Source organism: Pelodiscus sinensis, chromosome 2 (assembly GCF_052426305.1).
Source record: "Pelodiscus sinensis isolate ZL-2025 chromosome 2, ASM5242630v1, whole genome shotgun sequence".
NCBI lineage: Eukaryota > Metazoa > Chordata > Testudines > Trionychidae > Pelodiscus > Pelodiscus sinensis.
In genome coordinates this window covers 66557864-66571924 of record NC_143053.1, presented here as the reverse complement: position 1 = coordinate 66571924, position 14061 = coordinate 66557864, and the positions used below count along the sequence as shown (strand labels likewise).

Below are 14061 nucleotides of genomic sequence, written 5' to 3'. Positions count from 1 at the left end.
AACGGTCGACTTACGACCATTTCCAGTTACAACCAAAACTGTCATAAATGGCGGACCCCGAGTTACAAACGCAATCTGTGCTTACAAACAGCGCAGTCGCATGTAACTCTATGGGGTCCAACTTACAAACAAACCGAGCTACGACCAATTGCTTGGTCCATAACCAGTTTGTAAGTTGAAGAGAGGCTGTACATAGTATCATGAACTTTTGCCCATGAAAGCTCATGTTTATATATTTGTTAGTCTCTAAGGTGCTACTGGACTACTCATTGTTTTTAAAGTTACAGACTAACATGGCTACCCAGATTTTTTAGTATAAAAGGGGTAGCCATGTTAGTCTGTAGCCACAAAAACAATGAAGAGTCCTGTGGCACCTTAAAGACTACAGGATTTATTTAGGCATAAGATTTTGTGGGAAAAACCCACTTCATCAGTGCATGGAGTGGAAATTACAGACACATAAATATACCAGCACATGAAAAGAAGGGTGTTACTTTATCAAGTGGAAGACCAGTGCTAATGAGGCTGATTCAGTCAGAGTGGATGTGACCCACTCCAAGGGTAGGTCCAGACTACTAGCCTCTTTCGAAAGAGATTCTCTAGGAAGCCACAAGACTTTCAAAAAAGTGATCCGCTCTTTTGAAAGAGAGCACCCAGGCAATCTGGATGCTCTCTTTTGAATAAACCCTGTTTACATTCAAGAACGCCTGTTTTCAAAAGCACTCTTTTGAAAAAAGGCGTTCTTCCTCGTAAAAGCAGGTTTACCGCTGTCGAAAAAACTGCCATGTTCTTTTGATTTAATTTTGAAAGAACGCAATGGCAGTCTAGATGCAGGTGAAGTTTTTTCAAAAAAAGTGTAGACATAGCTCATAGTGTAGACATAGCCCAACAGTTGGGGTGTGTCTAGACTACATGGATCCATCGACGCACTTACATCTCCTCATCAAGGATGTATCTAGACTACAGGGCTCCGTCGATGGAGCCATGTAAAGTAGTTTACCCAACATAGTCAATGAATCGGGGATTTAAATAATCCACGCTTCATTAAAATAAAAATGTCCACTGCGCTGTGCTGACAATCAGCTGATCCGGCACAGAGCAGCAGTCTAGACGCGGATCAGTCGATAAGGTAAGCCTTTGTCGACTTCTCCTTTAAACCTCATTTCACGAGGCATAAGGGAGTAGTTGACAAAGGCTTCCCTTGTTGACCAATCCGCGTCTAAACTGCCGCGCTGTGCAGGATCAGCTAATTGTCGGGACAGCGTGGCAGCCATTTTTATTTTAATGAAGTGGGGATTATTTAAATACCCGCTTCACTAACTATGTCGGGTAAACTACTTTACATTGCTCTGTCAACGGAGCCCTGTAGTCTAGATACACCCTTGATGAGGAGATGTAAGTGCCAAGAGAGGGAAGATTGCTTTTCCAGTCATGCCTAGTGCCTATTCAAATGAATAGAAGCTCTGCAGTTTTTCTCTGAAGTCTGTTTTTGATGTATTTTTGTTAAAGGATGGCCACTTTTAAATCACTCACTGAGTGTCCAGGGAGATTGAAGTGTTCTCCTACTGGTTTTTGTGTCACCAAACTTGATGTTTGCTTTATGTCCATTTATTCTTTCGTGAGCCCTACTCCTGCCAGCTGCCACCACCTCACTGGTCTTAGTGTGCTGTAGAGTGAGCATGCTGCCAAATGGCTGCACACACTGAACAGCGAGGTTGTGGTGGCCAGTGGGAATGAGGCATGCTGCCTCTGCTGCACAACTCCACAAGCAGGAGGAGGAGGCTGGAGACTGATCACAGATGGGCGTGCGGGAGTGCAATGATCACCATAAGGCTGAGACCCTAGGATAAGGCGGTGGTGGTGGCACTGACACAGGTTCAGGGGGAAGCATCACATCCAGATTGAGTTTGAAAACAATGTGACACTTTCAGGTTGCATTCAGGTTGGCTGTGCCAGCATCAGGCTTGGATCTGGGTTTGGCTTTAAAATGATGCCCAAGCAGACTTCTAACACTATCTATAAACCAGGGGTGGGCAATAAGTGGTCTGCAGTTCACCAGAATTAGCCCCTGGCAGGCTGTTAGACTCTTTATTTACCTGAGTGTCTGCAGTGTCCTGTCGTTGGCCATGGATCACCATTGCTGATCAATGGGAGCTACGGTAAGCAGCACGGAACAAGACACCGCTTCCTCCAGCTCCCATTGGTATGGACTTGGTAAGCATTTTGTTTCGAGTCCTAATGTATGTAATAAGGTACTTATCTCTAGTATTATCACTATGGACCAGTGTACGTCTCATTTACAATAGAAGTATTTTACCTGGTATCGAGGGCAAGGTGTTATGAACTACTGAATAGCAGACTCTTTTTGTCTGTATATAGAAATTACAGACAAAGAAGTGGTAGTCTACAGCACTGGCTCCATGATAAAACACAATAAGCCCCGGTCCTTCCGGTATTTTTTCTATACCATGAACTTCATAACCTGTTTAGAATACAGAATACAATAGTTTCAATATTAGCTTTTACAAGTCATGCTGTGATTTACATGAAGTGCCTCTAGAGTTGTGGAAACTCCTTACTATATATGGGGAAGGTGTTCTAGGAGTCAATTTTAGCACATCCAATGGAGTCAAAAAGTGATAGCATACCAATTAACTTTTGGTTCTCACAGTCAAACATTTAACTTCATAGTCAAACTGCAGAGAGAAAATAGCAGCATTATTTTTTGGTGTCTTGTATCACTGCCATGTCAGCACACAGAGGCCTAAAGTATTGGTTCAGTTTGAAGTCCGTGTTATTTATTATTTTTGTAATTGTGACCATGATTTAAAAGAAGTCTGGAATGGACGGTACGTGTGTGTGCGGGGGGAGGGAGAAATTCTTGCTTGCAATGTGATTTAACAAATGTACCATATAGCAGCCTCTAACTTGAGGGTTTTTTTTGTTTGTCACACTTGGGTATTAACAACCAATCAATCAACCTATAGAAGTTTGAGCAACAGGACAGTGGAAAGAGCCTTCTGCTAGTTTTCCATACTTTAAAAGTCCAAAAACAAAAAATACTTTCAAGCTAGGGAATAGTGAGGGAGAGACACACAGATGGAATTAAAAACATCTGAAGTGAGGAGGGAGGAAATTATTTAGAATTTAGAGATGAAATCCATGAGTGAAGGGAACTTCAAAACCCAATATAAAACCATAAAGCCACTGCTCACAGGTGTGTATATTAAAGACTGAAGCAGTAATAAAACAACAGAAAAATCACCACATAATTAGAACGAACTATAGAGTCAGAAATGCAAAGCAAGATCTAGGTAATTGAAAAATACCAGTTTTGGTGAACTAACTTAAAAGTTTAAAAGCTTCAGAGGGGTAGCTGAGTTAGTCTGTAACAGGAAATACTTAAAAAACAACAAATAGTCTGGTATCATGAACTTTTGTGGGTACAATCGACTGACATAATACCCTATCTCAAACATTGCCTCTGCTAGCTCAGAGGCAGCAGGGCTGACAGCCACTGTGGGTTCCAGGGAAAGGTATGGCAAGGGTGGTGCTGCATCCCTGGAAGGGGCGGAGCTGAGGGTGAAAGGGGTGGAACCCAGGGCAGTCAACTCCTAGCTCCTCTCAGATCACAGCAGATCCCTCCACAGCCTCAGGGCCATGTGCAGTGGTGATCCAGCTGCTATTGCAGTAGCGGCGAGCTCTGGACCCCTCTGAATTTCGAGGACCCAGGGTAATTGTCCCCTTTGCTCCCTCCTCCAACCACATAGTTAAAAGTTGGCTTGTGTCGTGAAGCACAAGAGTTTACATCCTTCATATACTTTTAGCCTTATAATAATTGTAGGTGTTCTTATCCAGGGGCAATGTCTAATCTTTTTTGCCTCCATAAGACACCATTGCCATTAGTTCCCCAGTTTTATGATGCATTATGTAAAATAATTTATTCACTTTAAGTGTGTTCATTTGAGTGCGTTCCTTCTTGTATGTTGATGAAAATGTAACTAGAAGCACATGATTTGGTTTTCATCAAGAAGGTTGGTGGTGATTGGCTGCCCACAACCATGAACGTTGGAGACAAGGAGGTAGGTTCAGAAGTTAAAATAAGAGTAGAACAAGTTAAACATTACTTAGAAGTTAAATGTCTTCAAGACACCAGGGCATGATGAAATGCATCCTAGAATACTCAAGGAGCTGATTGAGGAGATATCTGAGCCTTTAGCTATTATCTTTAAAAAGACATAGAAGACAGGAGAGATTCCAGAAGTCTGGAAAAGGGCAAATATAGTGCCCATTTATAAAAAGGGAAATAAGAACAACCCAGGAAACTATAGATCAGTCAACTTAACTTCTGTGCCAGGAAAGATAATGGAGCAAATAATTAAGGAATTCATATGCAAACACCTGGAAGATAATAAGGTGACAAGTAACAGTCAGTATGGATTTGTGATAGTGATGTTAGATATCAGCTATTTTAGTAATCGTGTAGCAGCAACAATTTTTAGCAGTTATGTGGTTACTAAAATGTTCCCTGGCAGGGGCAGGGGCAGGAGCCACTGTGCTCCCAACTCCCAGCCCTATTCTTGGGGAGCTCTCTGCCATGCTGCACTGCTGCTTCTGTATCGGGTTTAAAAAAATCAGCTCCCCATATAGACCAGCTCCTGTCTGCCGCCCCATGTTGCTGCCTCTCATACATGAGCAATGTAATTCAATTTCTGCATTGTCTATGCAAAATTCTTCATTCTGGTCTTACATGGGCTAACGTTTAAGTGATTGTGACAATGACTCAGGTAGGAGGCCAGAGAATGTATTGGTGTACTCAACATCCTATATAATTGGAATAAGGAAGCCTGAAGAAGGGTTAGATCTCATCTACATTATATTAAATAATAACATATATATTCAAACTAAATTGTTTAGCACATGAGGAGATCAGTAGCAAGGATTGCGCAAACATTGCCTAAGAAGGAAGGAAGAAATCAAATACTAAATCAGCTATATATTCAGAGATGCATATAAAGGGGGAAAAAAGAGTGCACATAGGGCTTTTAGTTGAGGAATATTTCTATCTCAAAATTTAAAAATCTACTAAGAAAAAGCATTTAGTTTTGTACACTAATTTTGTTTGTTTTGATGTGGGTCTGTGCTTCCTTCTTGACTCTCTGGATGATGCATGTGGAGAGAATATTTTGATGAGATCGAAGAAGTTATTTAAAGCTTTGTCTAGAGATGTTCCAAACAGTAAGGTGCCATCAAAGGGTGTTTGAAAGAGATTGCTCCTGGTTATAGGATCTTTATGTGGTACTGTCCACCACGTGTTTTTAGATTCTAGAATGTTTGCATAGGAGTCAGTGAGTCAGGAAGCTGAGAATAGCATAGGCTAAGCTGTATAACAATGCTTGGAGTTATCTTTGACTGGTTTCAGTTATTTTTCTGGAATGGGGATTTCTAGTTATGACTTATTCTGGGGCTGCATAAGGAAGGAGATAGAGGGTAGTTTGCTATATGTAAAATGCAGCTCTTAGAACAAGAGAGGAGAATCAAAAAATGTCATCTGAGAACACACTTTCAGTTTTTCAGCCCATGACTCAGGAACTCCAATAGATTTCCTGCTGCATCAGCTGAGATGTAGGAAAGAAAAATTGGCCTGTGAAACTGCAAAAAAGGTGTAAGTGTCAAGTCCTATTGCTTTTGGTATCACTTTAGTAAAACTCAGTTGCTGGACCTTTGATCTGGGTTATTTAAACAGAAAAAGAAAATGATGGTCTCCCTCCTGCTCCAGGACACTAGCCGGACTGGGCCCAGGGACTTTGTTTACTGACTCTAGTTTGGAGAGCTCTGAGCTAGGGCCTTGTGGTCCCCCTTTTATATACAGGCAGTCCCCGACTTACGCGGATCCGACTTATGTCGGATCCGCACATACGAACGGGGCTTTCTCACCCCGGAGCTCACAGGCAGCGGTCAGCCACCTCGACCTCCGGGGCGAGAAAAGCTGCTCCCGGTGCCCCTGGTCTGCTGGGGACCGTCTCCAGCAGACCAGGGGCACCGCGAGCAAACCCGCAGCTGCGGCGAGGTCCCGCGCTTCTGAGGCTTTGCTCTGGTCCAGTAGCGCGGAGGAGCGGTGCTACTGGAGCAACCCAGCAGCACCCCAGCTGCTCTGCCCCAGACGTCCCCAAGTCAGCCGTTGCTGAAACTGACCAGCGCTGACTACAGGAAGCCCAAGGCACAGTTGCTCTGCCCCGGGCTTCCTGGAATCAGCTGCTGATCAGTTTCAGCAGCAACTGACTTGGAGTTCTTAAGTTGAATCTGTATGTAAGTCAGAACTGGCGGTCAGTTTCAGCAGCGGCTGAATCTGGATGCCAATTCCGACTTACATACAGATTCAACTTAAGAACAAACCTACAGTCCCTATCTTGTACATAACCCGGGGACTGCCTGTATTTTTAAAAGACTGTTTCTTCCCTGATCTTCCTGAAGAAGATACATGTGTTTTATTAATTTGTTTTGGCTTCCCCTTTCTACACAGTAGCTTAGAATAGATCTAATTTGTTCTGTGTCCTGTTCCAACTGGCTGCACATAATGAATTTCACAATGCCCTACCCAGAGTCTCTCTTTCCAATACCACATCATGTAGGCGACTCACTTCAAGTGTGGCAGAGAAGGAGGGCACCTGGAAGTAACTCTAACAGAATGTTATTTCATTGGTCCTCAATGCAACCTCAAGACCCTAATAGCAACCCTCTGGACTCTTCTGACAGCCCTACTATCTGGCTGCTCAAACTCTGCAGCCAAGAGTGCTTTACCCCGAGCAAACAATTTCCCCTTAGATTCACACAAATTATTTAAAGTGCATCATGCAGCTATAACCATGGGAATCTTGTCCTCAGTGAGGTCTAGCCTGCCATAGAGAAACCTCCACTTTGGCCAGGGGTACTTTCAACCACCATGTGGCACCTGTTCAACCTGTTGTTAAAATGCTCCTTACTGTTGTCCAGTTGTCCCATATATGGTTTTATGAACAAGGGCTGCAAGAGGTAAACTGGGTCTCCCAGGGTCACTGTGAGCATTTCCATATCCCCCACTGTAATCTTGTGGTCTGGAAAGAAAGTCCCTGCCCGCAGCATTCTGTATATACCAATGTTCCTAAAGACGTGTGTGTGTCCTGTACCTTTCCAATGCACCCTGCACTGATGCCTGTGAAATGCCCACAGTGATCCACATGTGCCTACAGCTCTACCGAGAAGTATTTCTTCCTGTTGATATACTCAGTGGCAAGTTGGACCAGTGCTAAAAATCAGAAAATTAGTGCCATCTATTGTCCTCCCCCAGCTGGGAAATCCCATTTCTGCAAAGCCAGCTGTTTCATCGAGCACATTGTCCAGAATCACAGCCCTCCTCAGCAGAATGCAATATGTTGGCCTGCAGTAATACAGCCCCAACAGTAGACTCCTCCACACCAAAGTGATTTGCGACAGACTGGTAGCAATCTTGTGTTGCCAGCTTCCACGCAGCAGTTGCCACGCACTTCTCAACCGAGAGGGCAGCTCTCATTCGGATGTCCTCGCATCGTGGGTCAGGGGCCAGCTCAGCACACAGTGCCAGCAAGGTTGCTTTTTGCAGCCTAAACTTCTGCACCCACTGCCTTTCATCCCACACCTGCATGACGATGCAATCCTACCAATCAGTGCTGGTTTCCTTGTTCCAAAAGTTCTGCTCTACCCTATACGGCGGCTTTGTGAATGCCAAATGCAATGACAGGTTGCAGCTATCCCATATCACACACACTGTCAGGCTCCTCCAGGTCTTCTTCCTCTATCAGCAACTTCAAGATTATGTCATGTGTGATGTCCTTACAACAGAGCCTCACCTGCCGCCCATGGCAAAGGGGCTGAACTGGAGGGTGGGGGCTGGATGAAAGTCAGGGGGACTGAACTAGCAGAGGCTGGGGGGAGTTGGAGAGGCAGAATGGTGAGGACTTGGTAGGAATGGGGCAGAAATGGAGTGAGATGGGAGCTGGAATTGTGGAGGGTGAGGACAGAAGAGATGCAGATGGGGGAAGGACTGATTTGGAGATTACAGACTGAATGGCAAGGGTGGTAAATACCTTAAACTGAGGGCAAGTTCATTTGGAGACAATATGGTGGTATGCCTCAAAATAATTAAAGCTATCAGGATGTCTTGCAGCAGAGCATTGGCCTAGAGCTGAAAACCTCCATCATTCCTATTACCTTTTATGGTTCAAATTGCTTAGGAAATATCAACCAATGCTCAATCCTGTTCATGAACTGCATCTGCAAGTAACTATAGTTCGGCCACAAAATGTTCATGATACCAGTTTTTAATAATAAAATGATAGCAATTGATTGTAAATAATTCAAAGTGATTGTTAATAGCATTTTAAAAACAGCTTTCAAAACCCGTCTTTTGCTTCAGTCTGAAAACTGAAACTTAATCCCAACTGAATTTTCCTCCTCCTTTCCTTGCTGAGCTACTGGAATATTTTTTTACTACCTTATAATGTTTGCATTGAAAAAAGAAAACACAAAGAAAGTGCATGGAATGCAATTTTTAAACAGATAAAAAAGGTAGATCAAACTTTGGTCCTATCAGTCTTAAAAAATGTTCATAAAGTCATCTGTTGTGATAATACCTATTTAGTGTTTAAATGGAGGAAAATAAATCTCTTACCGTGCCATAGCTTTCCATACATACGAATTATGTGTGACATCATGAGCTTTCCATTATCCCATAATTTACTGGAAAAATCATCCTCTAGGCCATTCATTCTCTTGTAAATGTGAAGGCAAAGATTACAAAAAAGGCAAACGATGAACCAAGGTAAAAGAGGTGAAAAAAGTATGGTGACTGTCACCCCCAAGAAAGTGCCCATATAATCTGGATAGTGGTAATCCTGACCAATCCAGTCTTTTAATATGTAAATCAGCGATGTTGAGTTGGTCACAGATTCCCACCCTGACGTATAGAATTCACTTTTATTGGTCATCTTCTGTTTCAAGAAGAGGTAGGAAACTGAGTCAAGTTCTCTTCGTAGTCAAAGCAGCTTCTTAATTTTGCCCCTAGAAAGATAGAACACACTGTGTCATTTATTACTACTGCTACAAAGAAGTTTCACACATGCCTTCTCTGTATGCAATTAATTATATTGCATCAGTGCCCTTTTGCTGTGTTGCTCCTAAGCAGCTGTTGCTGCTATGAGGAGAGGTGACAATTCATAGTAGAGAAAGTACTCCCAGGGCAACGTTGCACTCACAAGGTGTTGCTACAAACAAGCATCTCCTGTAGACTATTGTTCTCATATGAAATAGGGCTGACATATGGTTATGGATGCAAACACAACTGTTGTTAAACACACTGCAGTAGTGCCAAAAAGAACATCAACAGAAGAGGAGACTGACAGCAACAGAGGAATCCCTGACCAGTGATGGACTGAAGTGTCATGAAAGACCTGTGCAAAGAGATAAAGAGCAGCACTGATGGAGATTATTCAGAGAGTGAAAACTGAAATTGATAGATCAGAGAAGAAAGGATTTATTCAGAACGAAGGTTAATGAGTGGTCATCTTGGTGAGTGAAGAAGCTTTCTAGGGCTGAAGATCAACTGCAGAGGGAAGGATGAGGAAAAGAGGCTGAAGCAACTAATGAGTCAGAAGAGACGTCAACATGGGAGATAAAACCAAAGAATGTGAAAGAGCAGGATTGTGAGTAAAGGCAAACTAGGAACCATAGAGGAACATGGAATGGTCAAGGTAACAATATAAGGAAGGAACTTGCTCCTTCCTGGATGATCATCTCCCCACTTGCTTTGTTCCCTTCTACCAGAAGCCATTATGAAACCATAATTATAGTGCCTGGCCCTGCTGTAATGAAATAAATAATAAATAGTGGTCATCTTTGAGTCTTGCTTCACATACTAACTTACAGGAGTGTGTATTTGTTGTAAATATATACATAATATTTCTATCTTTCCGCAGCATCAGAAAGATAGAAAATATGGCAAAAGACCGCCTTGGCTTAACCATGAGATCTTGCATGATCTAAAAATAAAAAAGGAGTCATATAAAAAATGGAAAGTAGGACAAATTACAAAGGATGAATATAGGCAAACAACACAGGAATGCAGGGTCAAGATTGGAAAGGCAAAGGCACAAAATGAGCTCAAACTTGTTACGGAAATAAAGGGAAACAAGAAAACTTTTTATAAATACATTAGAAGCAAGAGGAAGACCAAGGACAGGGTAGGCCCACTGGTCAGTGACGAGGGAGAAACAGTAACAGGAAACTTGGAAATGGCAGAGATGCTTAATGACTTATTTGTTTCGGTCTTCACCAAGAAGTCTGAAGGAATGCCTAACATAGTGAATGCTAGTGGGAAGGGGGTAGGTTTAGAAGATAAAATAAAAAAGGAACAAGTTAAAAATCACCTAGAAAAGTTAGTTGCCTGCAAGTCACCAGGGCCTGATGAAATGTATCCTAGAATACTCAAAGAGTTGGTAGAGGACGTATCTGAGCCTCTAGCTATCTTCTTTGGAAAATCATGGGAGACAAGAGAGATTCTGGAAGACCTAGACTTTAGTAAGGCATTTGATATGGTCTCGCATGATATTCTTATCAATAAACTAGGCAAATACACCTTAGATGGGGCTACTATAAAGTGGGTGCATAACTGGCTGGATAACCATACTCAGAGAGTAGTTATTAATGGTTCACAATCGTGCTGGAAAGGTATAACAAGTGGGGTTTCGCAGGGGTCTGTTTTGGGACCGACTCTGTTCAATATCTTCATCAACGATTTAGATATTGGCATAGAAAGTACGCTTATTAAGTTTTCAGATGATATCAAGCTGGGAGGGGTTGCGACTAATCTGCAGGATAGGGTTGTCATGGTTCCTTCCACACTCTGGCATGATAAATGCAGAAATCCAATTAACATCAGTACAATGTAGGTCTCCTTGTTCCCCATAATGTAGGCCTCATTCCACGAGGAGTACAGCTAGTTCGGATTAGAAGCCTAATCCGAACTAGCTACTCCGTGCTGCGTGTAGCCGCGCGGCACGGGGTTCGAACTAGCCGGGATTTAAAAATGGCGGCGCCCGGCTTATGCAAATGAAGCCCGGGAAATTCAAATCCCGGGCTTCATTTGCAAGTGCGGTATGCCTACATTACCCTCCTAGTTCGAATTAGGAGGGTAGTGTAGACATACCCAGAGAAACTTTTATCTTGCTCTCAGGACAGATTAGTCACAGACAACTTCCCAGAGCTACCCTCACCCCATTCACAAACCTCATACATGTCCTGAGTCTGGATTAAGGTATCAGCCTGATTACACATATTAGCCATGCTATAATCACACCCTATCCCCATACGGTTGTACACCGAACTCCTGGGAGGATACAGTCTCTGTGGTTCTTCCATTCGTCTGGTCTCTGCCTTTATTTCTGCTTGTCTGGCCTGGTGTTCTTGTTCCTTGAGCTCCTTCTCAGCTTCTATTGCTGCTAGCTTAGCCCGATGTTGTGCGCGCTTCACCTCTGTTTCTGCTTTTATTGCTGCTAGCTTGGCCTGGTGTTCTTGTTCCTCACGCTCAGTTTGTGCTCGCCTCTCCTCTATCCGTAGGATAAGCTCAACCTCTTTCTGAGTTAGAGGTCTGCCAGCTGCCTTACAGGCAGCTTCCCATAGAGAAGGCAGAGGTGAGGGAGGAGCAGCACTGCTGTACATTACTCCTGCCCTCTCCTTGGAGTATGAATCTTTCCTAGAGCTGGACATTCTGCCTTAACTACCCTAGCTATCCAGTTGTCCCGAAATCTATAAAAAAACAAAACTGTTTGGGATGGTCTGTGTCTGGCTTAAGCTTCTGTTTGCCTCTCCCCGAGGCTCCACAGAAACAAATGAAAGAAAAAAAAAGAGGAAACCCTGCAAGGCTTGCAACTCAAAGAAAAACCTGTGTCCTTTTAAAAATCCTGAGGTCTCAAAATAATCCCACTGCTGCCACAATGTCATGGCTCCTTCCCCACTCTGGCATGATAAATCCAAAAGTGGGGGCCAGCAAGTGTACCCCAAGCCTTATCTACCAGGCTTTGGTATAAAACTTCCCCCAAAATCTAAAAAACCTAGATTTTGGGAATAAAACTTCCACTGCCACCACCCAAATATTAATAACGAGATTAGGGGAAAGAACATTTGGGAAATCTCACACCTATTATAAAAATCAGGACACACAAGTAACCAATGCCAGGTTAATAAAAAGAAAAGAGAAAACTTTTATTATTACAACAATATTCCTGTTGCAAGCATAAGGATCAGATGGAAAGTAACAAAATATACTCATGAAGGAATTACACCATGGGCTAGAACTTAGTTAAAAAGAAAAGCCAAACACCTCTCAAGCAGTGCCAGATATCAGATCCCATACTCAACCCTTAAAACAATAAAGCCTAATGAAACTACCTAAACTTTACCCAACTTAAAGAAAGTGAAGAATTGTTTCTTGGAGAGAGAGAGAGAGAGAGACATGCTTGTCCCTTTCTGTAGCTGCAGAGGACTCACCCAGAGACAAAAGGAGAAAGGAAAAAAACCCAAATTCCTTTGTCCCAGTTTGAAAGTCCCACCTACATTCCTATTGGCCACTCCACCTGGCTAGGTGTAGTTAACCCCTTAATCCCCAGGCTGCTGGATAACCCTCATAATCATGACAAGGGTCATAATTCAAAATGATCTGGACACATTGGAGAAATGGTCTGAGGTAAACAGGATGAAGTTTAATAAAGACAAATGCAAAGTATTTCATTTAGGAAGGAACAATCAGTTTCAGACATACAGAATGGGAAGCGACTGTCTGGGAAGGAGTATGGCAGAAAGGGATCTAGGGGTTATAGTGGACCACAAGTCGAATATGAGTCAGCAGTGTGATGCTGTTGCAAAGAAAGCAAACATGATTCTGGGATGCATTAACAGGTATGTTGTGACCAAGACATGAGAAGTCATTCTTCCGCTCTACTCTGCACTGCTTAGGCCTCAGTTGGAGTATTGTTTCCAGTTCTGGGCACCACATTTCAAGAAAGATGTGGAGAAATTAGAAAGGGTCCAGAGAAGAGAAACAAGAATGATTAAAGGTCTAGAGAACATGACCTAGGAAGGAAGACTGAAAGAATTGGGTTTGTTTAGTTTAGAAAAGAGAAGATTGAGGGGGGCCATGATAGCAGTTTTCAGGTATCTAAAAGGGTATCATAAGGAGGAGGGAGAAAACTTGTTCATCTTGGCCTCTGAGGATAGAACAAGAAGCAATGGGCTTAAACTGCAGCAAGAGAGGTTTAGGTTGGACATTAGGAAAAAGTTCCTAACTGTCAGGGTAGTCAAACACTGGAATAAATTGCCCAGGGAGGTTTTGGAATCCCCATCTGTGGAGATATCTAAAAGTAGGTTAGATAAATGTCTACCAGGGATGGTCTAAACAGTATTTGGTCCTGCCATGAGAGCAGAGGACTGGACTCAATGACCTCTCGAGGTCCCTTTCAGTTCTAGTATTCTATGATTTTATGATTCTATGATTAACCTCACAAGTATTGTGAGGACTGATTAGCAAATTTTTTCAAAGAACTTTGATATAAAGTTCTATTTAAAAATCATGCTCCATAATAGTAATTATAAGACTAAAAGGAGAATAATTTTCCAACTACTTTGCGCTCCTTCTTCTGTTAGCAAAATTCAAAACATTGATAACAAACAAGAATAGGACAGATAACAAGGTGGCATAGAGTTCATTTGTGAGAATACATCTACAATTGTGGAGACAGATTAAAAGTGGCACTGGTAGCACCAAGGTTGCCTGATACTTCCCCTGATAAGACCCTGTGTTAGCTATTTATAGTTTTGCCAAACTTTAATTTTGTGATTTGAAATTTTCCATGCCAGAAGATACGGAACACTGGGAAAGGGATATATTGGAGAGGACAGGACAAAAAGAATCACGCCTAGGAGAATGGGAAGAAGAATCCATGTCCACTGGAGTGGAATCCAAGTTTTCTGAGTCCCACCATTCCTCTGCCTAAT

At 42.6% G+C, this 14061-nt stretch overlaps 1 protein-coding gene across 3 annotated transcripts in view; it reads right to left on the bottom strand.

Annotated features, from left to right (window-relative positions):
• LOC102446696 (DGAT1/2-independent enzyme synthesizing storage lipids-like) overlaps nt 1-14061 on the bottom strand; it is a 35271-nt gene that overhangs the window by 16330 nt on the left and 4880 nt on the right. For 2 of the 3 annotated variants that reach the window (XM_075920694.2, XM_006126321.5), the window contains 2 exons: nt 8687-9075; nt 2318-2482 (listed from right to left, as the gene is read on the bottom strand). In XM_075920694.2, coding sequence (XP_075776809.2) covers nt 2318-2482; nt 8687-9002 — 481 coding nt within the window. In that variant the 5' untranslated portion in view covers nt 9003-9075. The remainder of the gene's footprint in view (nt 1-2317; nt 2483-8686; nt 9076-14061) is intronic. The other variant, XM_025186261.3, reaches the window with a different exon arrangement.